Source organism: Triticum urartu, chromosome 5A (genome assembly GCF_056163025.1).
Source record: "Triticum urartu cultivar PI428250 chromosome 5A, HENAU_Tu73, whole genome shotgun sequence".
Taxonomy (NCBI): Eukaryota; Viridiplantae; Streptophyta; class Magnoliopsida; order Poales; family Poaceae; genus Triticum; species Triticum urartu.
Window position 1 is genome coordinate 523,072,379 of NC_141877.1, and position 24,427 is coordinate 523,096,805.

The 24,427-nt window shown below is 46.9% G+C and overlaps 3 protein-coding genes across 3 annotated transcripts; all 3 read right to left on the reverse strand.

Annotated features, from left to right (window-relative positions):
* Positions 1 to 1,871: 1,871 nt before the first annotated feature.
* LOC125530174 (SKP1-like protein 1) lies at positions 1,872 to 4,801 on the reverse strand. The gene is made up of 2 exons (XM_048694582.2): positions 4,362 to 4,801; positions 1,872 to 2,304 (listed from the first exon to the last, which is right to left on the reverse strand). Exons 1-2 carry the CDS (start codon positions 4,686 to 4,688, stop codon positions 2,131 to 2,133), a joined length of 501 nt encoding a protein of 166 aa, XP_048550539.1. The 5' UTR covers positions 4,689 to 4,801; the 3' UTR covers positions 1,872 to 2,130.
* A 339-nt stretch (positions 4,802 to 5,140) lies between these two features.
* On the reverse strand, positions 5,141 to 6,619 carry LOC147972446 (uncharacterized). Its single transcript, XM_087521466.1, has one exon. The coding sequence runs from the start codon at positions 6,009 to 6,011 to the stop codon at positions 5,391 to 5,393; it is 621 nt and encodes a 206-aa protein (XP_087377592.1). The 5' UTR covers positions 6,012 to 6,619; the 3' UTR covers positions 5,141 to 5,390.
* A 496-nt stretch (positions 6,620 to 7,115) lies between these two features.
* Positions 7,116 to 10,097, reverse strand: LOC147972447 (acyl carrier protein 2, chloroplastic). The gene is made up of 4 exons (XM_087521467.1): positions 9,928 to 10,097; positions 8,626 to 8,724; positions 7,969 to 8,091; positions 7,116 to 7,495 (listed from the first exon to the last, which is right to left on the reverse strand). The coding sequence occupies exons 1-4, from the start codon at positions 9,973 to 9,975 to the stop codon at positions 7,376 to 7,378; spliced, it is 390 nt and encodes a 129-aa protein (XP_087377593.1). The 5' UTR covers positions 9,976 to 10,097; the 3' UTR covers positions 7,116 to 7,375.
* Positions 10,098 to 24,427: the final 14,330 nt, after the last annotated feature.

A 24,427-nucleotide genomic window follows, 5' to 3' on the forward strand; every position in this document is an offset into this window, starting at 1 on the left:
CAAGGGACTTTTCTTGATTTCCATCAACATAAGGCGGCATTGGAGTTGAATCGGCATTCTTTTTGAATGACCACACTAGGGCCTTGTTAGCACTTTTTTCAACAACAATTTATTCTTGAGACCTTGCCTCATCTTCTTGTTTCTTCCCACTCTCATCAACAGGGTTGATCTTGTGAGGAATATTACCACTATCAATTTCCATCTAAGATATCAATTTCCATCTAAGATTGTTGCTCGGTGGAGACGTCGTGAACTTATTCTTCTCAATGAGCGCTTGACTCGCCCCGATGAATTTCACCTTCCTCCATATGAGACTTAGAGGAAATATCAGTTGCGTTCCTCAGTGGAGACAAAACGACTTGCTTGGCAAGGGATATGTTGATATCTTCTTTGGGAGCCCTGGGCTTTGGAGGAGTTGTATCTTTCTCAGAAGCATACTCATACCAACAAGATGCATCTTCATTCCAGGAGCCCATTTGAAAAGAACCTTACAATTAATCATGTTTGGCTTAGAGTAATTTCAAAATGGATGACCGGCTGAAAAATTTATTCCGAATGCACACGAATAAGAACACAGTGTACTAAAAAGACTAGTGTTGATCACTCTAGATCCACAACGGCCATGAACCGATGGGTTTGATCGGGGCCTTAATGTCTGTCGTCGCAGCCAAGGTTTGAGACGACCCCAGCTCGCATACGTCGCAAGTTCCGATAGCTCCACGTCAAGGAAGCACGACACACCCGGATTATTGAGAAATTGCCGACCAAAGGACAAGGAGAGCGCCACTTGAACGAAGCACGGCACACCCGGACATGAAGATACCAAACCAGACTGAGGATTCTATCAGAATCGCTCCCCTCCCCAGCTTCTCCCATAATCACCACTCTATATGTTTTTTACAATCCTAACTAATTAGACCTTAACTAGATAGGATTGTAAAAAAAATATGGAGTGATGATTCTGGAAGAAGCTGGGGAGGGGAATGATTCTAGGAGAATCGCCGAAAAAAACTGGCCCTGAGGACGATGATAATGTCGACAGCTATACCTCAGACACGGCCCCCAACCACTTTGGGGTGGGGAGGCAAATGACTGAACTATTCATAATTTAAGCCTCTAAAATAATTTTCCTTCACTAAATCTGCACTACACATAGCTCTGCCCCTAATGACTATGAGCCCTGACCTCCACCTCACCTCCCGCGAGTTGTTAGAATTTTCCTCAACCTCACCTCCCGCGAGTTGTTAGAATTTTCCTTTTTGTTGTGTAAGTACTTTCTCCGTCCTAAAATAAGTGTATTATTTTTAATAGAACTTTATACTAAAACTAATACAAAGTTGAAACACTTATTTTGGGACAGAGGAAGTATTTTTATAGGGATCTAAACTTTACAATGTTCGGAAATAACGGTGGAGATGCCCTTATGAACTGAAGCAGACAAAAGTTACTGTCTATTGCTTCCATTAACTTGTGGACTGATCAAACCTTCCAGCCACACGGCCTTTGTGGTTTCTTCTTTTTTCTTCCTCAGCGACGCAATCAAGAGAAGACAAAATCTTGCTCCCATCCTATGATGGTGTTCTCCGCACCCTGGCTTGTCAGTCGCAGCACAAGCTCACGGTTGCACGGCCAGCCGGTCTACAACTCCTACAAACAAAATTAGCCACCATCGAAATATATACACAGAAGAAACAAGAGACTGCACAAGATACCAGCTCTGAAATGCAACGAAGAACCAATATGGCAAACCCCTAAAACACCATGGAGTTCACCAACCTAGCAAGAAACCACAATGGCAAAGCAGCTCAAAGCAAACGCAAGACAGCAAAATGGATCTCAGGGCATCACAGGCAGGACGCCACAACTAGAAATTTAGTGCAGAATAACCAGCATACCATCTCATTTCCTCATAACCAGGTCCAAGAGTGCAGCAAAATACCACCACAACCAAAAAGCGAAGCAGAGTCAGCCAAATGGTGAGGACCCTCCAGGTCGACCGGAACCAGAACCTACTTACATCTTCCCTACTAGCGTTGTCTCAGAACCACAAAACGGTTAACAGCTGCTCCCAGGCATTCGACGAAGCCAAGTTTCCTTCCATGCTGGTTATTCGCGTCACGGACCCGACCTTCACTCAAAGGCCCACTGGTTCTCCTTCCGCACTTCCTCCTCCTCCTCCGGGGTGAAGTCGTTGGTGATGTTGAAGGTCTTGCGGATCTCCTCCGGAGTCTTGCCCTTGATCATGTCGGCGACGGTCTGGCAGGTCAGGTCCAGGAGCCCCTTGATGTCCAGGTAGTTGGCAGCCTGTCCAGGCAAATAAAAGCAATCAAGGTCAGGCATCACATTAAACAGATATAAGAACAGGGGCATCAGATACAGTAGATCAGTTAATCATCTACAAGAGAGCTTCAGTTCATACTCAAGCAAGAAAGCAGCAACATATCATATTTAAGCAAGACAGAGCTTCAGTTAATATCATGGTGAGCAAAGCAAACATTCATAAGAAAGACAGTGGCAACATAGCATGGTGAGGAAGCAAAAACTCGTATTTAAACTAGACAGCATCAAGTACTACCAAGGTTAAGTTGTCCATGATGGTAGCAAGAACAAACACAGCTGCCATATACTCCATGCTTACACACAGACGAACACCAATACATGGAAGAAATATAATTAAGCAAGGTGGATAACACAAAACAACTATTTACAACAGCCTACCAACTAGGAACAGTAAGGTCGGGCACATACTTAACAGATAAAGAACAGGAGCATCATATACAGCAGATTATTGCAACAGGCACACAATGAAAGAACTTGCAGTTCATATTTAAGCGGGACAGTTGCAATAAATCATGTAAGCAAACTTCATGCTTAAGAAAGAAAGTAGAAATACTCTGTCCCCAAAATAGATGGCAGATTATGTACAGAAATATGAACATAAATAATGTCAAAGCAAATATAATATCAATATATCCACCACTAGATATACTTTCATAATATATTTATTCAATACTGTAGTTGTTGATATTTTCTCCTACATATTTGGTCAAACTTAGAAAGAAATGACTTTTTGACTGAATTTAAACACCATATATTTTGGGGACAGAAGGATTATGTCTTAAGGTTGTGCTACTAGAGTCTAGAGACAAGACCACAACTGACACAGTATATTACAAATTTACACAGTTGGATACAAATACAGTGCACACGAATTAAAATTCAGCAAGGTGCATAACCCAGAACAACTATTTACAACAAACCTACCAACTATTGAGCAGTAAAGGAGGATATATTATGCTCCCTCCTCCCAAATTGGTTAGACAACTAATTTGGGACGGAGTTAATATTATATACAGAAGTGTATAAAAAACAAAGGGATACACATACTACAAAGCTAAAGAACAATGAATCAACCACAGTAGCATTCTGAGTGTGTCCATGTACAAGACTTGCAAAGGTACTAATCCCCAAGAAAGAACACCACAAAGCAACAAATAAACATCACATGCTTTACAGCCTGATGGAGGTCAGATACTAAATAGTATTCTAGTAGCATTCTTGTCAGATTAGGCAACAAGCATTGAATAGTAACGCCGCCCATGCCCGACAAGGCCGCCACAAAGCTACAACTAGGACCATACTAATATCTTATTACTGGCTTGCAGACAACCACAAAGCATTGCTTCCTACCAACCTACTGTGCCTAACAGTGCAATGCAAGTCAGGTGACTATGATTCCTAGTACAACATTTAACAATGCAATGCAGATAATCATTTTTTTCCTCACAGACTGAGTAATCTAAATGAGGAAACAGAAAACAGCTGGCTGCAACAACAGAGCATGCCTTCACTTGCACAGAAATTCATATCAGGCATCCTTTCTTATCTGAAACAGATCATGCTAAAGATACATAATACCAGAATTGCAGTGCTACATCTAAACAGCAAGAAAATAAATGGTACTATTTAACACAGAACTGAACACAGAAAAAGTATCATCATAACTCAACTAATATCATCAAATCACCACACAACAGTTGTTCCATCCAATAGATTGCATAAATATGACAAATACCCTTCAAAGAAAACCTAAAAGTATACAGTACGGCAATAATCCCCCTTTTTTCTAGGGAAAAAATACCCACTCCAAATCTCCAATCATAACGGATGAACAGAACCCACAATGCCTCCCATTTCGTAACCCGACATCGACACAAAACCCTAAACCCTAGAACCACGAATCCAGGCACCAGCCGCTCAAAACCACAACGCAATCGCATCTAAACAGCCGGAACACGAGCCCTCGACGAGTACATAAAAGGAGCGGCACACGGGGAGGGGGGGTCGGAAGTGTCGCTCACCAGGATGAGGTCGAAGAGAGTCGCCTGCTCGACCTTGACGAATTCGGCGTCGAAGGCCTTGAGCGTCTCCTCGTCGGGCTTGACGGCGGTGGCGGAGTCGGCGGTGGCGGCGTCGTCTGCCTTGGGGGCGTGCTGCGTGCAGTACTCGATGACCTTGGAGAGGACCTTGGCGTTGACGTTGGGGAGCGGGATGATGTTGTCGGCGCAGCCGTCCTCCACCATGTGCTTGATGGTCTGCGACGCCATCGCCACCGCCACCTCCACCTCGAAGTCCTCGCCGTCGGAGCTCTTGAGCGTGAGCTTCTTCGCCGCCGCCGATGCCGCCATTGGTCCGATCGCCGGGGAGGGGGGGCGAGGGTTTTGGGGGTGGTGCGCGGCGGGAAACCCTAGGAGCGGAGGCGAGTGGGGGTGGTGGTGGGGTGGGGTGGAATGGAATGGAGGGGAAGGGGAAGGGGGGCGTCTTTTATTTCCGGCGTCGCAGAGAGGAAGGCTCTAGAACCGGGGCCGTTGGGGTTCCTGGGCCCGAAAACCTGGGCCTTGGAGATGTGGCGGGCTTTCTGGGCTGTGGCCCTTTTGATGTCTCTTTCCGTTAAAATGAAGAAAAAAGTATATTTCTCGAAAGAAGAAAAAAAAAGGTAATCACGGGGTTTCAGAGGATACTGCAGAGAAACATTCCAACTTTTTGTGTGACTTTTGATTCTTCAAATGGATTTCAAATACTGATACGATGCCTCCAAGAATATGTTTCAGTGCCTTATTGGAATGTGCACACGCATTCCTGTACTAGTATTTTATTGGAAGTATTATCCAAGAAGAAATGTCTGCAGATTCGCATGCGTATTTCTTCGGAGCACCAGCCAAGCATGCTCGAAGATTCATCCAACCAGTTGATGTCAACGTGCTAGTGGTAGCTACAGATCACTTGCTCAGATCAAAGAGCAACAAGAAGAACGAGAAGAAAGCGAAAGAAAGAAGCTGACTGCAATTTGAACAAAACAGTGTCCGCGAGGTGCACGCAGCTGGCTCGGGTCAAAAGCACGGCGCAGTGCTGCTGATGGCTCGCGCCGCCGCGTCGCCAGCCTCCCCGCGGCGAGACGAGAAGGAGTCGACCCTGAGGCGGTGCCGGAACGCCGAGATGAACTCCTCCGCGCGCCTGTCCACCTCCGCCGCGTCGCCGGCGGCTCCTTCCTCTTCTTCTTCTCCGCCCGTCGGCGCCACGACACCGCGGTCAACCACCAGCGCCATGCAGCGGTCGGCCGCGACATAGGGTGGCGCGAGAGCCGCCGGTTCGGCGTCGGCCCCGCGCCTCTTGCTGCTCCGCCTCTTCTTCAGCTTCTTCGCCGCGCCGTCGCCCGCCGGCGCCACCTCCGCGGCGACGCCGCCCGTTGCCGACGCCGCGGCGGGTCGCTTGGTGGGCTGCAGGGACACCACGACGATGCAGGCGACGAGGACGTTGAGGAGCAGGAAGAGGACGGGCGACGGCGCCGCGGCGAGCACCTGCGCGGGCAGGGGCCACCACCAGCGGTCCACGAGCACGGCCGGCGCCAGGCTCTTGACCCCGGACACGAACAGCGCGGCCGCGGCGGCCGCCAGCGCCGCCTCCACCAGCTCCTCCTCCCTCCGCGGCGCCTTCCTCTCCACCTCCGCCATCAATCCTGCCGCCTATTCTCTCTCTGCTCCCCGGTGGTTTGCGCTCTAGGCACGCACGGCACGACGCTTTCTTCTGCTCGGGCGGTTTTTGCTCACCTTTGCGCCGGGGTGGTGGAGCTATATGTATAGACCCGAGCGAGCAGCCAGGGCAGGCGCCAAAAGGGCAGGGCTCGTGAGAGCAATCGATGGCTGCGGGGGTGCCTGTCGCGCCGGCAGCAGGGCAAGCACGCAGCCCGTGCGAGCCGCTGTCGGGGGATTAAATTCCCTCCCTCCGACCATGGCAGCGGCAGAGCATGACATTTCTCCGGCTGCAGGGCCACTCAGCTCGACGCAGTGCAGCAAATTCTGTGTCATGTGTAAGGAGTAATAAACTTTTCTCGTCAGTGACAGTCCGGCATGGCAACAGAGAAATGGCTGGCACTAGCAGGCGTGTTTATCCACTGATGACTAGCTCGCTAATCACATCTGCAGAGACGAAATAATACTCATGCTCGCAGCTAATCGAGCATCCAGGCGGCATCTTTTTGTTTTGTTTTGGGTCATCGAGGGGAGAGGCTAGGGGCGCACGCCTGAGGCTCGTGCGTCGTCGTCGTTTCTCCCGGCCGCGTGGTGGACACGATGATGACCCTTTTCTTCATCGGGTCGGGGAGCATATACTACCTAGAAGGATGCCGCCCAAACTAGCAAAATTTAAAACTAGTACCACTCAGATGATTGTACTACTAGTACCACTAGGGTGTAACCACTAACCAGGCTGCTTGTGATTAGTGTGTGGATAATACGGCTGAGTAGACCAAAGATTCCCCATAATGAGTCCATGACTGTACTCACTGCTAGTTTAACCACGCGATTAGGTTCGAATGCGAGTCCATCGTACATTCATACGGTAACCAAATGCGGAACAGAACCTTTCCCAAAGCAAGTACCAGGGGAGTGCGTTTCATCATAATACAAAACAGCAGAAAAGTTTGCACGAGCAGCAGATATAAATACATAATAGTGATTGCAGCGGTCAAAATGTTTAAATTCTCACATCGCAAAGCATAAACTGAAAATTTACCAAAAACAACCTATAAACAATCGGCTGCTCTAGAAAACAAGGTGTAGATTTGAACCCAAAAAAGATAGGGGTAGTTAATTCCAGCACAGCATGTTCAGACCCTGAAATCAGTCTCCAACACAGCTTCAACAAGAAAAAATTCCTTCAACATTCGCTTAATAAATAATGTCTTAATATGGCAAGACAGGCAAAAACACTGATACAGATGTCACCGACTCTCCACAGTAAAATCTAGCACGTCAAACGGGATCATCTCCAGCAGCAACGATTGCAGTGGGTAGCCCATTATTGCAAAGAAATATGTTTAGTTTGCAACAAGGCTGTCGATGAGGTTGGCGGCGTCTTCCACCGTTGCGATGGTCTGCGCACTCGACTCCTCCACGCTGATCCCGAAAGCCTCCTCGAGGCCCATGACAATCTCAACCTACACAACAGAGCCACACAAAGTTTCACTAGTTAGGACCTGAGCAATCTCAAACTGAAAAGTATGATTTCGAGTGCTTATTTTCATGCACAAAGGAGTGTTGATAAAAGTTAGCATAAACTGCAGTAACAAAGTACTGCTGCCAAAAACGGCTACGAAGGATCAAAATGAAGGCAGAACAATGTGGTTCTCGCAGACACACTGGAACTTTTGCTAAAAGAGAACAGACCTACACATTCCCAGGCTTGGGTTCCAACTTACTAGTACTGGCGAGTCGTACTCACAAAATACTTTTAAAACAGAAACTATTTGTTGTTGTTGCATAACAAACAGAAACTATGGCCAAATAAGGGGGGTTTAGATGGATGATGCACTGTTACAAACTTAACAACATCATATCCACTGGGTGGTGCCAGCTAGGTCTGTTGCTAGGATGAACATGTGACACACATTACAGTATCCAGCTGACTTACCGTGTCCAAGGAATCGGCACCAAGATCAGCAAACGTAGAGGAGCCAGAAACTACAGTGTCGTCAGCAAGCGCAAGCTGGCTCTTCACAATATCACAAACCTTTTCTACTGTCTCCTTTTTGGCCTGTTAAATTACAACACCAATATGAAGCAGTTAGAATCCTAGCAACAAAGCCCTATGATGCATAGTAGGCTTTCAGAAACATTGCATGGTAAATTTACCTGCCTATTAAATCGGAATTACAGGGTTATATTATGGTTGAATCAATGTGGTACAAGTAGACTAGGAGGCGCTTACTTAAGTCAAATTATAGGCCAAGCATGCAAAATGCACGATACCAAAAAGAAACTACCGTTGCTGGAATTATCTCCAAATTACTTTTAGACAAAATGGAAGCACTGTTGTGATGAAACACGACAGGGTTTTCTATATGATGCAGTAGTAGTTTGTGGACTTATGATAAAACTGGAATAAAATAGATTGAGATGAATAGCCTCAGATAGCATGCATGATTAATTATTCCAAAGAAAGGATTTTGCCTTCATATATGAAACTAATGACATATCAAATAGGTAGGGAAACAAATTTGAAGTGCATTAACTAATATATCAATTAATGATTGATACGATTGCAATACCAGAAAAGGATGATACTTACAGCACAGGAAACAGAAAATCTCTGGGGAACTGGCTGAAGACGGAAGGATACATTGCCTTTCCTTGGAGCAGAGAAGGAGACCGAGTTGGCATTGATTGCCTGTAAATCGCCGAAGATGATTTCGTAAGCAAGGCAAAAATAAGTGAACTAGGGAATAGCAAACCAAATTGACAGTGGAAAAACAATGCCACATTGCATAAAACTGTCAAGTAGGTTGGTTGACTATCAGTCTATCAAATAGTGTTCAGGCATAAATAAAATATAAAATTATCAATGCTGCTTCACTGAAAGTGAAAAGCAGAAACTAGAGTACAAAATAGTAACCAAAAACAGTTACGTATATCCCTAAGTAATGCTATGTTAAAAAACTGTCAAACAGGACCTGTTCGGCTATTCCATTGTTTTCCATTTGGTTTCAACAAAGTGCTGACATAACTCCTAAGAAACGTTCACAGCCTGAATTAAATATACTTTTTCTCATTGAACACAGCATCAGTTTAAACAACAATCCCCATACTTTACTATAGAATGTTTCTTCTGTCTGCATAGCTTAAAGGCGGAATCATGTAGTCGAGGAATCCTCGGAGCTACACATCATGCATACAAGTTGAGTGTGAAGCAACCTATGAGATTATGTATCAATCACCTAAACCTGGGAATCTTTCACATAAAGTGAGACGCCTTTAGTGGGCAATCCTTAAGGCATGCTACCATGAAGCAATGCAAACAACAGCCCACTAGATAAGGTGGCGTGCCATTACAGATTTATGAGTAAACGAAGACTTTACATGCACCATACGGCGCTAGTTCTATATTTATCTAACTTTTTTGATAAAGATCTGTAAGCGCGATCATGGCATCACATCACATAAAGAAAAGAAGGTTACAGGCACAACAAAATCCAGTGAACAATCCGCACAGAATTCCCAAACATCCGATCCAACAAGCGCACAAATATGGTCACATGCGGTTATAAATGTATGTCACGATGAATGTGGTAGCACCGCCCAGATCGATTGGCTTAGGACAGGGAGCGCGAAACTCAGCCCTATGGTACGGTGCCAGATCCAATCGAGCCGAACTCCACGGACGTTTCGACTGAATATAAGCTACGGAATCGGCGGCACCTGGTGCCTCCAGCCATCCCAGCCACGGCAGGCGGACCAGAGCGGATCCGCACCGAATCTCGCAAACACTCAGATTCTGAAACCCCGCCGCCACTTAAACCCTACCGGTCGCAGATCGAACGACGTGAGGGGACGGAGGGAGGGGGGAGGGGAGCGGGTGGACGTGGCGCGGTACCTTGACGGGCCTGGCGAATGAGACGGCGGATGCGGCGGCGGAGGCCATGAGGGAGACGGGACAGGGGGAAGAGGCCGGCGCGGTGTGGGTGGGTGGGTGGTGGAGGCGGCGGTCGGGGCGGCAACACGGGCAACACAGCAGCAGCAGGAGGGGTTGGATGCGCGTCGAAGGAAGTTAGCGGGGCCGTCTTATAGCGCGGGCCGGGCTTTGCACGTGGGCGCGGCATCGGGCGTATCGACCGACGCGGCTGGCTGGTTGGCGGAGGTCACGAGGCCCGGCCCATGACGATCTCGATGCCTCCGTCCCCCCAGCGCCCCGGGCCCACCTGCCAGCGCGACGGGCCCGGGTGGCCTATCGATCAACGGTGCTGCGTCGTTTGGTTTAGGAAGGAGAAACCGGTGGCGTGCTAGGCTGGCTCGTGGCGGCGCCCGCTGTTTTTGGGTGGACGTGCCCGTGCTGGCACGGCGACGTTTGACGGCGAGGCTGCTGGTGTTCGGTTCTTGTGTGGTTGAGCCGATTGATCGCGCTTGTTTTGGTACGGGTGAGTGAGGTAGGTGTAGGTTGGAGAGCGAGGAACTTAACCGCCCACGGAAAATGGCACGACCACCAGCTCAAGAACTGGAATACGAGTCAGGGGTAGGGTACGAGTAATGCTACACGTACAAATAAGTTACAAGCTTTTATAAAAAAGGTTAATTTGATTGGTCAATAGGTGGAAAGGCGGCCCACCCCCTGAAAATCAGAGGGGGACAAGTTTATGATTGGTTAGTAGATGAAAAAAATCTTATTCAGTGTGTAATTGCGTGTAACTCTTTGTATATTTAGCATTATTGAGTAGGGTACAAAACGGACGGGATAGCGGACAATACCATTAGTATAAATATGATGTTGATTTTAGCCAAATGCTGTGCAAAAATGTTCGCACGAGCTACATGATTAATTTCATTTCGTGGGATAAATCGAGATGCTGCTTGCAGCCCTAGTCACGAGGAGCGAGCACTAGTTTTTGTTTTTGTTTTTTTAGGTGAAGGTGCGAACACTTGTTGAACCGGAGAGCTCCTCTTCGGCGCCTGTTGCGCCACGCTACGAGTGCTTCTCGGCATTGGCCCATTTAGTGCTCCCTTCGCTCGTCTGCTCGTCTTTTCTCCCGCTCTCAGAGCATTTTCAATAGATGGTCTAAATATAAAAATACTTTATTTTTGAACCGTCTAAGGTAAAAAAGGCTGCTTCAACAGATGGTCCATGTGCAAAAGAAATTAGACCGCGGCCTCCTCATGATGTAAAATTCAACATCTCGCGATGCAAATATACATTACGAGATGCATCTGGTCCAAAACCAGCCGCCGCTTGCGAACGCCCAACCGTCACTTCATTTCCGTCCCCGCTCGCGCCCGTCCGCCCGCTCGTGACCCGCCGGCCGGAATCCGCCGTCACGACCGCCCAAAACCTCGTCGTCGCCCGCGTCACCACCCCACATCCCCGCCGCCGCCGCCCTCCGCCGCCGTCGCCCCCCTCGCCGCCCCGCCGCCGCCCGGACACACCGAATCGGGAGGCAGCCGACGCGGGATTCGGCCCCTCCGGCGGTCCGGCTGCCGCGGTAGACCTCCGCAGGGTCTCAGGCTGCCGCCGACCTGCTCCCGTCGGCCGTGAGCTTGTCCACGGACGTTGCACCGGCCGCACGACGACCGCCGCACCAATCCCTCCGCCCGACTGCCGAATTTGTCTTCGCCGCCCGCCGAGTTCCTCTTGGCCGGCCTCCAACCTCTTCTGTTATCACCGCCGCCGTCCGGAGCCGCATAGATTCATTATTTGTTTGTTCAAAACTATGTTGTATTGTGCAAAACTATGTTGTATTTGTGTTGCATTTCATCTCCTGGATTTGAAAAACTATGTAATAATTTGATGTTGTGGACATGAGATTTTTTTATGTTGTTTTAAAACATGTTTTTGTTGAAAATATGCCCTAGAGGCAATAATAAAATGGTTATTATTATATTTCTTTGTTCATGATAATTGTCTATTATTCATGCTATAATTGTGTTATCCGGAAATTGTAATACATGTGTGAATACATAGCCACAACACGTCCCTAGTGAGCCTCTAGTAGACTAGCTCGTTGATCAAAAGATAGTCATGGTTTCCTGACTATGGACATTGGATGTCATTGATAACGGGATCACATCATTAGGAGAATGGTGTGATGGACAAGACCCAATCCTAAGCTTAGCTCAAAGATCGTGTAGTTCGTTTGCTGTAGCTTTTCTGAATGTCAAGTATCATTTCCTTAGACCATGAGATTGTGCAACTCCCAGATACCGTAGGAGTGCCTTGGGTGTGCCAAACGTCACAACGTAACTGGGTGACTATAAAGGTACATTACAGGTATCTCCGAAAGTATCTGTTGGGTTGGCGCGAATCGAGACTGGGATTTGTCACTCCGTATGACGGAGAGGTATCTCTGGGCCCACTCGGTAATGCATCATCATAATGAGCTCAATGTGACCAAGTGGTTGATCACGGGATCATGCATTACGACACGAGTAAAGTGACTTGCCGGTAACGCGATTGAACTAGGTATTGGGATACCGACGATCGAGTCTCGGGCAAGTAACGTATCGATTGACAAAGGGAATTGTATACGGATTGATTGAATCCTCGACATCGTGGTTCATCGGATGAGATCATCGTGGAGCATGTCGGAGCCAACATGGGTATCCAGATCCTGCTGTTGGTTATTGACCAGAGAAGCGTCTCGGTCATATCTGCATGTCTTCCGAACCCGTAGGGTCTACACACTTAAGGTTCGGTGACGATAGGGTTGTAGAGATATTAGCATACGGTAACCCCAAAGTTGTTCGGAGTCCTGGATGAGATCCCGGACGTCGCGAGGAGTTCCGAAATGGTCCGGAGGTGAAGATTTATATGTAGGAAGTCAAGTTTCGGCCATCGGGAAAGTTTCGGGGGTAATCGGTATTGTACTGGGACCACCGGAAGGGTCCCGGGGGTCCACCGGGTGGGGCCACCTATCCCAGAGGGCCCCATGGGCTGAAGTGGGAGGGGAACCAGCCCCTAGTGGGCTGGTGTGTCCCCCTTGGGCCTCCCCCTGTGCCTAGGGTTGGAAACCCTAGGGGTGGGGCGCCACCCTTGCCTTGGGGGGCAAGGCACCCCCTTGGCCGCCGCCCCCCTAGGAGATTGGATCTCCTAGGGCCGGCGCCCCCCCTAGGCACCCTATATATAGTGGGGGGTGTTGGGTTTCGTAGTAATTTAAAAATTTTCCTACGCACACGCAAGATCATGTGATGCATAGCAACGAGAGGGAAGAGTGTTGTCTACGTACCCAACGCAGACCGACTGCGGAAGCGCTGACACGACGTAGAGGAAGTAGTCGTACGTCTTCACGATCCAACCGATCAAGTACCGAAACTACGGCACCTCCGAGTTCGAGCACACGTTCAGCTCGATAACGATCCCCGGACTCCGATTCAGCAAAGTGTCGGGGAAGAGTTCCGTCAGCACGACGGCGTGGTGACGATCTTGATGCACTACAGCAGCAGGGCTTCGCCTAAACTCCGCTACAGTATTATCGAGGAATATGGTGGCTGGGGGCACCACACACGGCTAAGGAATAGATCACATGGATCAACTTGTGTGTTCTAGGGTGCCTCTACCTCAGTATATAAAGGACCAAAGGGGGGAGGCTGGCCGGCCACAAGGGGTGCGCCAGGAGAGTCCTACTCCCTCTGGGAGTAGGATTCCCCCCCCCCCAATCCTAGTTGGAATAGGATTCGCGGAGGGGGAAAAGAGAGAGAGGGGGCCGGCCACCTCTCCTAGTCCTAATAGGACTAGGGGAAGGGGGAGGCGCACAGCCCATGTAGGGCTGCCTCTTCTCTTTTCCACTAAGGCCCATCATGGCCCATTTAGCTCCCGGGGGGTTCCGGTAACCTTCCCGGTACTCCGGTAAAATCCCGATTTCACCCGGAACACTTCCGATATCCAAACATAGGCTTCCAATATATCAATCTTTACGTCTCGACCATTTCGAGACTCCTCGTCATGTCCGTGATCACATCCGGGACTCCGAACAACCTTCGGTACATCAAAATGCATAAACTCATAATATAACTGTCATCATAACCTTAAGCGTGCGGACCCTACGGGTTCGAGAACAATGTAGACATGACCGAGACACGTCTCCGGTCAATAACCAATAGCGGGACCTGGATGCCCATATTGGCTCCTACATATTCTACGAAGATCTTTATCGGTCAGACCGCATAACAACATACATTGTTCCCTTTGTCATCGGTATGTTACTTGCCCGAGATTCGATCGTCGGTATCCAATACCTAGTTCAATCTCGTTACTGGCAAGTCTCTTTACTCGTTCTGTAATACATCATCTCACAACTAACATATTAGTTGTCATGCTTGCAGGGCTTATGTCATGTGCATTACCGAGAGGGCCCAGAGATACCTCTCCGACAATCGGAGTGACAAATCCTAATCTCGAAATACACCAACCCAACATGTACCTTTGGAGACACCTGTAGTACTCCTTTATAATCACCCAGTTACGTTGTGACATTTGGTAGTACCCAAAGTGTTCCTCCGGTAAACGGGAGTTGCATAATCTCATAGTCATAGGAACATGTATAAGTCATGAAGAAAGCAATAGCAACATACTAAACGATGGGTGCTAAGCTAATGGAATGGGTCATGTCAATCAGATCATTCAACTAATGATGTGACCTCGTTAATCAAATAACAACTCATTGTTCATGGTTAGGAAACATAACCATCTTTGATTAACGAGCTAGTCAAGTAGAGGCATACTAGTGACACTTTGTTTGTCTATGTATTCACACATGTATTATGTTTCCGGTTAATACAATTCTAGCATGAATAATAAACATTTATCATGATTATAAGGAAATAAATAATAACTTTATTATTGCCTCTAGGGCATATTTCCTTCAGTCTCCCACTTGCACTAGAGTCAATAATCTAGATTACACTGTAATGATTCTAACACCCATGGAGCCTTGGTGCTGATCATGTTTTGCTCGTGGAAGAGGCTTAGTCAACGGGTCTGCAACATTCAGATCCGTATGTATCTTGCAAATCTCTATGTCTCCCACCTGGACTAGATCCCAGATGGAGTTGAAGCGTCTCTTGATGTGCTTGGTCCTTTTGTGAAATCTGGATTCCTTTGCCAAGGCAATTGCACCAGTATTGTCACAAAAGATTTTCATTGGATCCGATGCACTAGGTATGACATCTAGATCGGATATGAACTCCTTCATCCAGACTCCTTCGTTCGCTGCTTCCGAAGCAGCTATGTACTCCGCTTCACATGTAGATCCTGCTACGACGCTTTGTTTAGAACTGCACCAACTGACAGCTCCACCGTTTAATGTAAACACGTATCCGGTTTGCGATTTAGAATCATCCGGATCAGCGTCAAAGCTTGCATCAACGTAACCTTTTACGGTGAGCTCTTTGTCACCTCCATATACGAGAAACATATCCTTAGTCCTTTTCAGGTATTTCAGGATGTTCTTGACTGATGTCCAGTGATCCACTCCTGGATTACTTTGGTACCTCCCTGCTAAACTTATAGCAAGGCACACATCAGGTCTAGTACACAGCATTGCATACATGATAGAGCCTATGGCTGAAGCATAGGGAACATCTTTCATTTTCTCTCTATCTTCTGCAGTGGTCGGGCATTGAGTCTTACTCAACTTCACACCTTGTAACACAGGCAAGAACCCTTTCTTTGTTTGATCCATTTTGAACTTTTTCAAAATTTTGTCATGGTATGTGCTTTGTGAAAGTCCAATTAAGCATCTTGATCTATCTCTATAGATCTTAATGCCTAATATGTAAGCAGCTTCACCGAGGTCTTTCATTGAAAAACTCTTATTCAAGTATCCCTTTATGCTATCCAGAAATTCTATATCATTTCCAATTAGCAATATGTCATCCACATATAATATCAGAAATGCTATAGAGCTCCCACTCACTTTCTTGTAAATACAAGCTTCTCCGAAAGTCTGTATAAAACCAAATGCTTTGATCACACTATCAAAGCGTTTATTCCAACTCCGAGAGGCTTGCACCAGTCCATAAATGGATCGCTGGAGCTTGCACACTTTGTTAGCTCCCTTTGGATCGACAAAACCTTCCGGTTGCATCATATACAACTCTTCTTCCAGAAATCCATTCAGGAATGCAGTTTTGACATCCATCTGCCAAATTTCATAATCATAAAATGCGGCAATTGCTAACATGATTCGGACAGACTTAAGCATCGCTACGGGTGCGAAGGTCTCATCGTAATCAACCCCTTGAACTTGTCGAAAACCTTTCGCGACAAGTCGAGCTTTGTAGACAGTAACATTACCATCAGCGTCAGTCTTCTTCTTGAAGATCCATTTATTCTCAATTGCTTGCCGATCATCGGGCAAGTCAACCAAAGTCCATACTTTGTTCTCATACATGGATCCCATCTCAGATTTCATGGCTTCAAGCCACTTTGCGGAATCTGGGCTCACCATCGCTTCTTCATAGTTCGTAGGTTCATCATGATCTAGTAGCATGACTTCCAGAACAGGATTACCGTACCACTCTGGCGCGGATCTTACTCTGGTTGATCTACGAGGTTCAGCAGTATCTTGATCTGAAGTTTCATGATCATTATCATTAGCTTCCTCACTAACTGGTGTAGGTGTCACTGAAACAGTTTTCTGTGATGTACTACTTTCCAGTAAGGGAGCAGGTACAGTTACCTCGTCAAGTTCTACTTTCCTCCCACTCACTTCTTTCGAGAGAAACTCCTTATCTAGAAAGGATCCATTCTTAGCAACGAATGTCTTGCCTTCGGATCTGTGATAGAAGGTGTACCCAACAGTCTCCTTTGGGTATCCTATGAAGACACATTTCTCCGATTTGGGTTCGAGCTTATCAGGTTGAAGCTTTTTCACATAAGCATCGCAGCCCCAAACTTTAAGAAACGACAACTTTGGTTTCTTGCCAAACCATAGTTCATAAGGTGTCGTCTCAACGGATTTTGATGGTGCCCTATTTAACGTGAATGCGGCCGTCTCTAAAGCATAACCCCAAAACGATAGCAGTAAATCTGTAAGAGACATGATAGATCGCACCATATCTAGTAAAGTACGATTACGACATTCGGACACACCATTACGCTGTGGTGTTCCGGGTGGCGTGAGTTGCGAAACTATTCCACAGTTTTTTCAAATGTACACCAAACTCGTAACTCAAATATTCTCCTCCACGATCAGATCGTAGAAACTTTATTTTCTTGTTACGATGATTTTCAACTTCACTCTGAAATTCTTTGAACTTTTCAAATGTTTCAGACTTATGTTTCATTAAGTAGATATACCCATATCTGCTTAAATCATCTGTGAAGGTGAGAAAATAACGATATCCGCCACGAGCCTCAATATTCATTGGACCACATACATCGGTATGTATGATTTCCAACAAATCTATTGCTCTCTCCATAGTACCGGAGAACGGTGTTTTAGTCATCTTGCCCATGAGGCACGGTTCGCAAGTACCAAGTGATTCATAATCAAGTGGTTCCAAAAGTCCATCAGTATGGAGTTTCTTCATGCGCTTTACACCGATATGACCTAAACGACAGTGCCACAAATAAGTTGCACTTTCATTATCAACTCTGCATCTTTTGGCTTCAACATTATGAATATGTGTATCACTACTATCGAGATTCAATAAGAATAGACCACTCTTCAAGGGTGCATGACCATAAAAGATATTACTCATATAAATAGAACAACCATTATTCTCTGATTTAAATGAATAACCGTCTCGCATTAAACAAGATCCAGATATAATGTTCATGCTCAACGCTGGCACCAAATAACAATTATTTAGGTCTAATATTAATCCCGAAGGTAGATGTAGAGGTAGCGTGCCGACCGCGATCACATCGACTTTGGAACCGTTTCCCACGCGCATCGTCACCTCGTCCTTTGCCAGTGCCCGCTTATTCCGTAGTCCCTGTTTCGAGTTGCAAATATTAGCAACAGAACCAGTATCAAATACCTAGGTGCTACTGCGAGCTCTAGTAAGGTACACATCAATAACATGTATATCACATATACCTTTGTTCACCTTGCCATCCTTCTTATCTGCCAAATACTTGGGGCAGTTCCGCTTCCAGTGACCAGTCTACTTGCAGTAGAAGCACTCAGTTTCAGGCTTAGGTCCAGACTTGGGTTTCTTCTCCTGAGCAGCAACTTGCTTGCTGTTCTTCTTGAAGTTCCCCTTCTTCTTCCCTTTGCCCTTTTTCTCGAAACTAGTGGTCTTGTTAACCATCAACACTTGATGCTCCTTTTTTGATTTCTACCTCCGCAGCTTTCAGCATTGCGAAGAGCTCGGGAATAGTCTTGTTCATCCCTTGCATATTATAGTTCATCACGAAGCTCTTGTAGCTTGGTGGCAGTGATTGGAGAATTCTGTCAATGACGCAATCATCCGGAAGATTAACTCCCAATTGAATCAAGTGATTATTATACCCAGACATTTTGAGTATATGCTCACTGACAGAACTGTTCTCCTCCATCTTGCAGCTATAGAACTTATTGGAGACTTCATATCTCTCAATCCGGGCATTTGCTTGAAATATTAACTTCAACTCCTGGAACATCTCATATGCTCCATGACGTTCAAAACGTCGTTGAAGTACCGATTCTAAGCCGTAAAGCATGGCACACTGAACTATCGAGTAGTCATCAGCTTTGCTCTGCCAGACGTTCATAACATCTGGTGTTGCTCCAGCAGCAGGCCTGGCACCCAGCGGTGCTTCCAGGACGTAATTCTTCTGACCAGCAATGAGGATAATCCTCGAGTTACGGACCAAGTCCGTGTAATTGCTACCATCATCTTTCAACTTTGCTTTCTCAAGGAACGCATTAAAATTCAACGGAACAACAGCACGAGCCATCTATCTACAATCAACATAAACAAGCAAGACACTATCAGGTACTAAGTTCATGATAAGTTTAAGTTCAATTAATCAAATTACTTAAGAACTCCCACTTAGATAGACATCCCTCTAATCTTCTAAGTGATCACGTGATCCAAATCAACTAAACCATAACCGATCATCACGTGAGATGGAGTAGTTTTCAATGGTGAACATCGTTATGTTGATCATATCTACTATATGATTCACGCTCGACCTTTCGGTCTTCGTGTTCCGAGGCCATATCTGCATATGCTAGGCTTGTCAAGTTTAACCTGAGTATTCTGCGTGTGCAAAACTGGCTTGCACCCGTTGTAGATGGACGTAGAGCTTATCACACCCGATCATCACGTGGTGTCTGGGCACGACGAACTTTGGCAACGGTGCATACTCCGGGAGAACACTTCTTGATAATTTAGTGAGAGATCATCTTATAATGCTACCGTCAATCAAAGCAAGATAAGATGCATAAAAGATAAACATCACATGCAATCAATATAAGTGATATGATATGGCCATCATCATCTTGTGCTTGTGATCTCCATCTTCGAAGCACCGTCGTGATCACCATCGTCACCGGCGCGACACCTTGATCTCCATCGTAGCATCGTTGTCGTCTCGCCAATCTTATGCTTCCACGACTATCACTACCGCTTAGTAATAAAGTAAAGCATTACATCGCGATTGCATTGCATACAATAAAACGACAACCATAGGGCTCCTGCCAGTTGCCGATAACTCGGTTACAAAACATGATCATCTCATACAATAAAATTCAGCGTCATGTCTTGACCATATCACATCACAACATGCCCTGCAAAAACAAGTTAGACGTCCTCTACTTTGTTGTTGCAAGTTTTACGTGGCTGCTACGGGCTTAAGCAAGAACCAATCTCACCTACGCATCAAAACCACAATGATAGTTTGTCAAATAGACTCCGTTTTAACCTTCGCAAGGACCGGGCGTAGCCATAATTGGTTCAACTAAAGTTGGAGAGACAGTCGCCCGCAAGCCACCTGTGTGCAAAGCACGTCGGGGGAACCGGTCTCGCGTAAGCGTACGCGTAAGGTTGGTCCGGGTCGTCTCGTCCAACAATGCCGCCGAACCAAAGTATGACATGCTGGTAGGCAGTATGACTTATATCGCCCACAACTCACTTGTGTTCTACTCGTGCATTGACATCAACATAAATAACCTAGGCTCGGATGCCACTGTTGGGTTTCATAGTAATTTCAAAAAAATTCCTACGCACACGCAAGATCATGTGATGCACAACAACGAGAGGGGAGAGTGTTGTCTACGTACCCACGGAGACCGACTGCGGAAGCATTGACGCAACGTAGAGGAAGTAGTCGTACGTCTTCACGATCCAACCGATCAAGCACCGAAACTACAGCACCTCCGAGTTCGAGCACACGTTCAGCTCGATGACGATCCCCGGACTCCGATCCAGCAAAGTGTCGGGGAAGAGTTCCGTCAGCACGACGGCGTGGTGACGATCTTGATGCACTACAGCAGCAGGGCTTTGCCTAAACTCCGCTACAGTATTATCGAGGAATATGCTGGGGGCACCGCACACGGCTAAGGAATAGATCACGTGGATCAACTTGTGTGTTCTAGGGTGCCTCTACCTCAGTATATAAAGGACCAAAGGGGGGAGGCTGGCCGGCCACAAGGGGTGCGCCAGGAGAGTCCTACTCCCTCTGGGAGTAGGATTCCCCCCCCCCCCAATCCTAGTTGGAATAGGATTCGCGGAGGGGGAAAAGAGAGAGAGGGGGCCGGCCACCTCTCCTAGTCCTAATAGGACTAGGGGAAGGGGGAGGCGCACAGCCCATGTAGGGCTGCCTCTTCTCTTTTCCACTAAGGCCCATCATGGCCCATTTAGCTCCCGGGGGGTTCCGGTAACCTTCCCGGTACTTCTCTAAAATCCCGATTTCACCCAGAACACTTCCGATATCCAAACATAGGCTTCCAATATATCAATCTTTACGTCTCGACCATTTCGAGACTCCTCGTCATGTCCGTGATCACATCCGGGACTCCGAACAACCTTTGGTACATCAAAATGCATAAACTCATAATATAACTGTCATCGTAACCTTAAGCGTGCGGACCCTACGGGTTCGAGAACAATGTAGACATGACCGAGACACGTCTCCGGTCAATAACCAATAGCGGGACCTGGATGCCCATATTGGCTCCTACATATTCTACGAAGATCTTTATCGGTCAGACCGCATAACAACATACATTGTTCCCTTTGTCATCGGTATGTTACTTGCCCGAGATTCGATCGTCGGTATCCAATACCTAGTTCAATCTCGTTACCGGAAAGTCTCTTTACTCGTTCTGTAATACATCATCTCACAACTAACATATTAGTTGTCATGCTTGCAAGGCTTATGTCATGTGCATTACCGAGAGGGCCCAGAGATACCTCTCCGACAATCGGAGTGACAAATCCTAATCTCGAAATACGCCAACCCAACATGTACCTTTGGAGACACCTGTAGTACTCCTTTATAATCACCCAGTTACGTTGTGACGTTTGGTAGTACCCAAAGTGTTCCTCCGGTAAACGGGAGTTGCATAATCTCATAGTTATAGGAACATGTATAAGTCATGAAGAAAGCAATAGCAACATACTAAACGATCGGGTGCTAAGCTAATGGAATGGGTCATGTCAATCAGATCATTCAACTAATGATGTGACCTCGTTAATCAAATAACAACTCATTGTTCATGGTTAGGAAACATAACCATCTTTGATTAACGAGCTAGTCAAGTAGAGGCATACTAGTGACACTTTGTTTGTCTATGTATTCACACATGTATTTGTTGGAAATATTCCCTAGTAAGCCTTGTTCATAATAATCGTTTATTATCCATGCTATAATTGTATTGATAGGAAACTCAGATACATGTGTGGATACATAGACAACACCATGTCCCTAGTAAGCCTCTAGTTGACTAGCTCGTTGATCAATAGATGGTCACGGTTTCCTGACCATGGACATTGGATGTCGTTGATAACGGGATCACATCATTAGGAGAATGATGTGATGGACAAGACCCAATCCTAAGCATAGCACTAGATCATGTAGTTCGTATGCTAAAGCTTTTCTAATGTCAATTATCATTTCCTTAGACCATGAGATTGTGCAACTCCCGGATACCGTAGGAGTGCTTTGGGTGTGCCAAACGTCACAACGTAACTGGGTGGCTATAAAGGTACACTACGGGTATCTCCGAAAGTGTCTGTTGGGTTGGCACGAATCGAGACTGGGATTTGTCACTCCGTGTGACGGAGAGGTATCTCTGGGCCCACTCGGTAGGACATCATCATAATGTGCACAATGTGATCAAGGAGTTGATCACGGGATGATGTGTTACGGAACGAGTAAAGAGACTTGCCGGTAACGAGATTGAACAAGGTATCGGGATACCGACGATCGAATCTCGAGCAAGTATCGTACCGCTAGACAAAGGGAATTGTATACGGGATTGATTAAGTCCTTGACATCGTGGTTCATCCGATGAGATCATTGTGGAACATGTGGGAGCCAACATGGGTATCCAGATCCCGCTGTTGGTTATTGACCGGAGAGTCATCTCGGTCATGTCTGCATGTCTCCCGAACCCGTAGGGTCTACACACTTAAGGTTCGGTGACGCTAGGGTTATAGAGATATTAGTATGCGGTAACCCGAAATTTGTTCGGAGTCCCGGATGAGATCCCGGACGTCACGAGGAGTTCCAGAATGGTCCGGAGGTAAAGAATTATATATAGGAAGTGCTATTTCGGCCATCGGGACAAGTTTCGGGGTCACCGGTATTGTACCGGGACCACCGGAAGGGTCCCGGGGGTCCACCGGGTGGGGCCACCTGCCCCGGAGGGCCACATGGGCTGTAGGGGGTGCGCCTTGGCCTACATGGGCCAAGGGCACCAGCCCCTAGAGGCCCATGCGCCAAAGGGACAAGAGGAGGGGAGAGTCCTAAAGGGGGAAGGCACCTCCGAGGTGCCTTGGGGAGGATGGACTCCTCCCCCCCTTGGCCGCACCCTTCCTTGGAGGAAGGGGCAAGGCTGCGCCCTCCCCCTCTCCCTTGGCCCTATATATAGTGGGGGGAAGGGAGGGCAACCATACCTAAGCCCTGGCGCCTCCCTCTCCCTCCCATGACACATCTCCCTCCTCCCGCAGCGCTTGGCGAAGCCCTGTTGGAATCCCGCTACTTCCACCATGCCGTCGTGCTGCTGGATCTCAATCAACCTCTCCTTCCCCCTTGCTGGATCAAGAAGGAGGAGACGTCGCTGCTCCATATGTGTGTTGAACGCGGAGGTGCCGTCCGTTCGGCGCTAAGATCATCGGTGATTTGGATCACGACGAGTACGACTCCATCAACCCCGTTCTCTTGAACGCTTCCGCGCGCGATCTACAAGGGTATGTAGATCCACTCCTCCCTTGTTGCTAGATGACTCCATAGATAGATCTTGGTGACACGTAGGAATATTTTGAATTTATGCTACATTCCCCAACAGTGGCATCATGAGCTAGGTTTATGCGTAGTTTCTATGCACGAGTAGAACACAAAGTAGTTGTGGGCGTTGATTTTGTTCAATATGCTTGCCGTTACTAGTCTTATCTTGATTCGGCGGCATCGTGGGATGAAGCGGCCCGGACCGACCTTACACGTACTCTTACGTGAGACTGGTTCCACCGACTGACATGCACTAGTTGCATAAGGTGGCTAGCGGGTGTCTGTCTCTCCCACTTTAGTCGGATCGGATTCGATGAAAAGGGTCCTTATGAAGGGTAAATAGCAATTGGCATATCACGTTGTGGTTTTTGCGTAGGTAAGAAACGTTCTTGCTAGAAACCCATAGCAGCCACGTAAAACATGCAAACAACAATTAGATGACGTCTAACTTGTTTTTGCAGGGTATGCTATGTGATGTGATATGGCCAAAAGGATGTGATGAATGATATATGTGATGTATGAGATTGATCATGTTCTTGTAATAGGAATCACGACTTGCATGTCGATGAGTATGACAACCGACAGGAGCCATAGGAGTTGTCTTAATTTATTTATGACCTGCGTGTCAACATAAACGTCATGTAATTACTTTACTTTATTGCTAACCGTTAGCTATAGTAGTAGAAGTAATAGTTGACGAGACAACTTCATGAAGACACGATGATAGAGATCATGATGATGGAGATCATGGTGTCATGCTGGTGACAAGATGATCATGGAGCCCCAAGATGGAGATCAAAGGAGCTATATGATATTGGCCATATCATGTCACTATTATTTGATTGCATGTGATGTTTATCATGCTGGTGACAAGATGATCATGGAGCCCCAAGATGGAGATCAAACGTAGATACTTTCAGATGTATGATTACAAAAATGGTTTATCTGGTTAAAGAATGTCTGAAGCAAAAGCCTTTGGCAGATGTTTTAGATGGAGAGGTCCTGT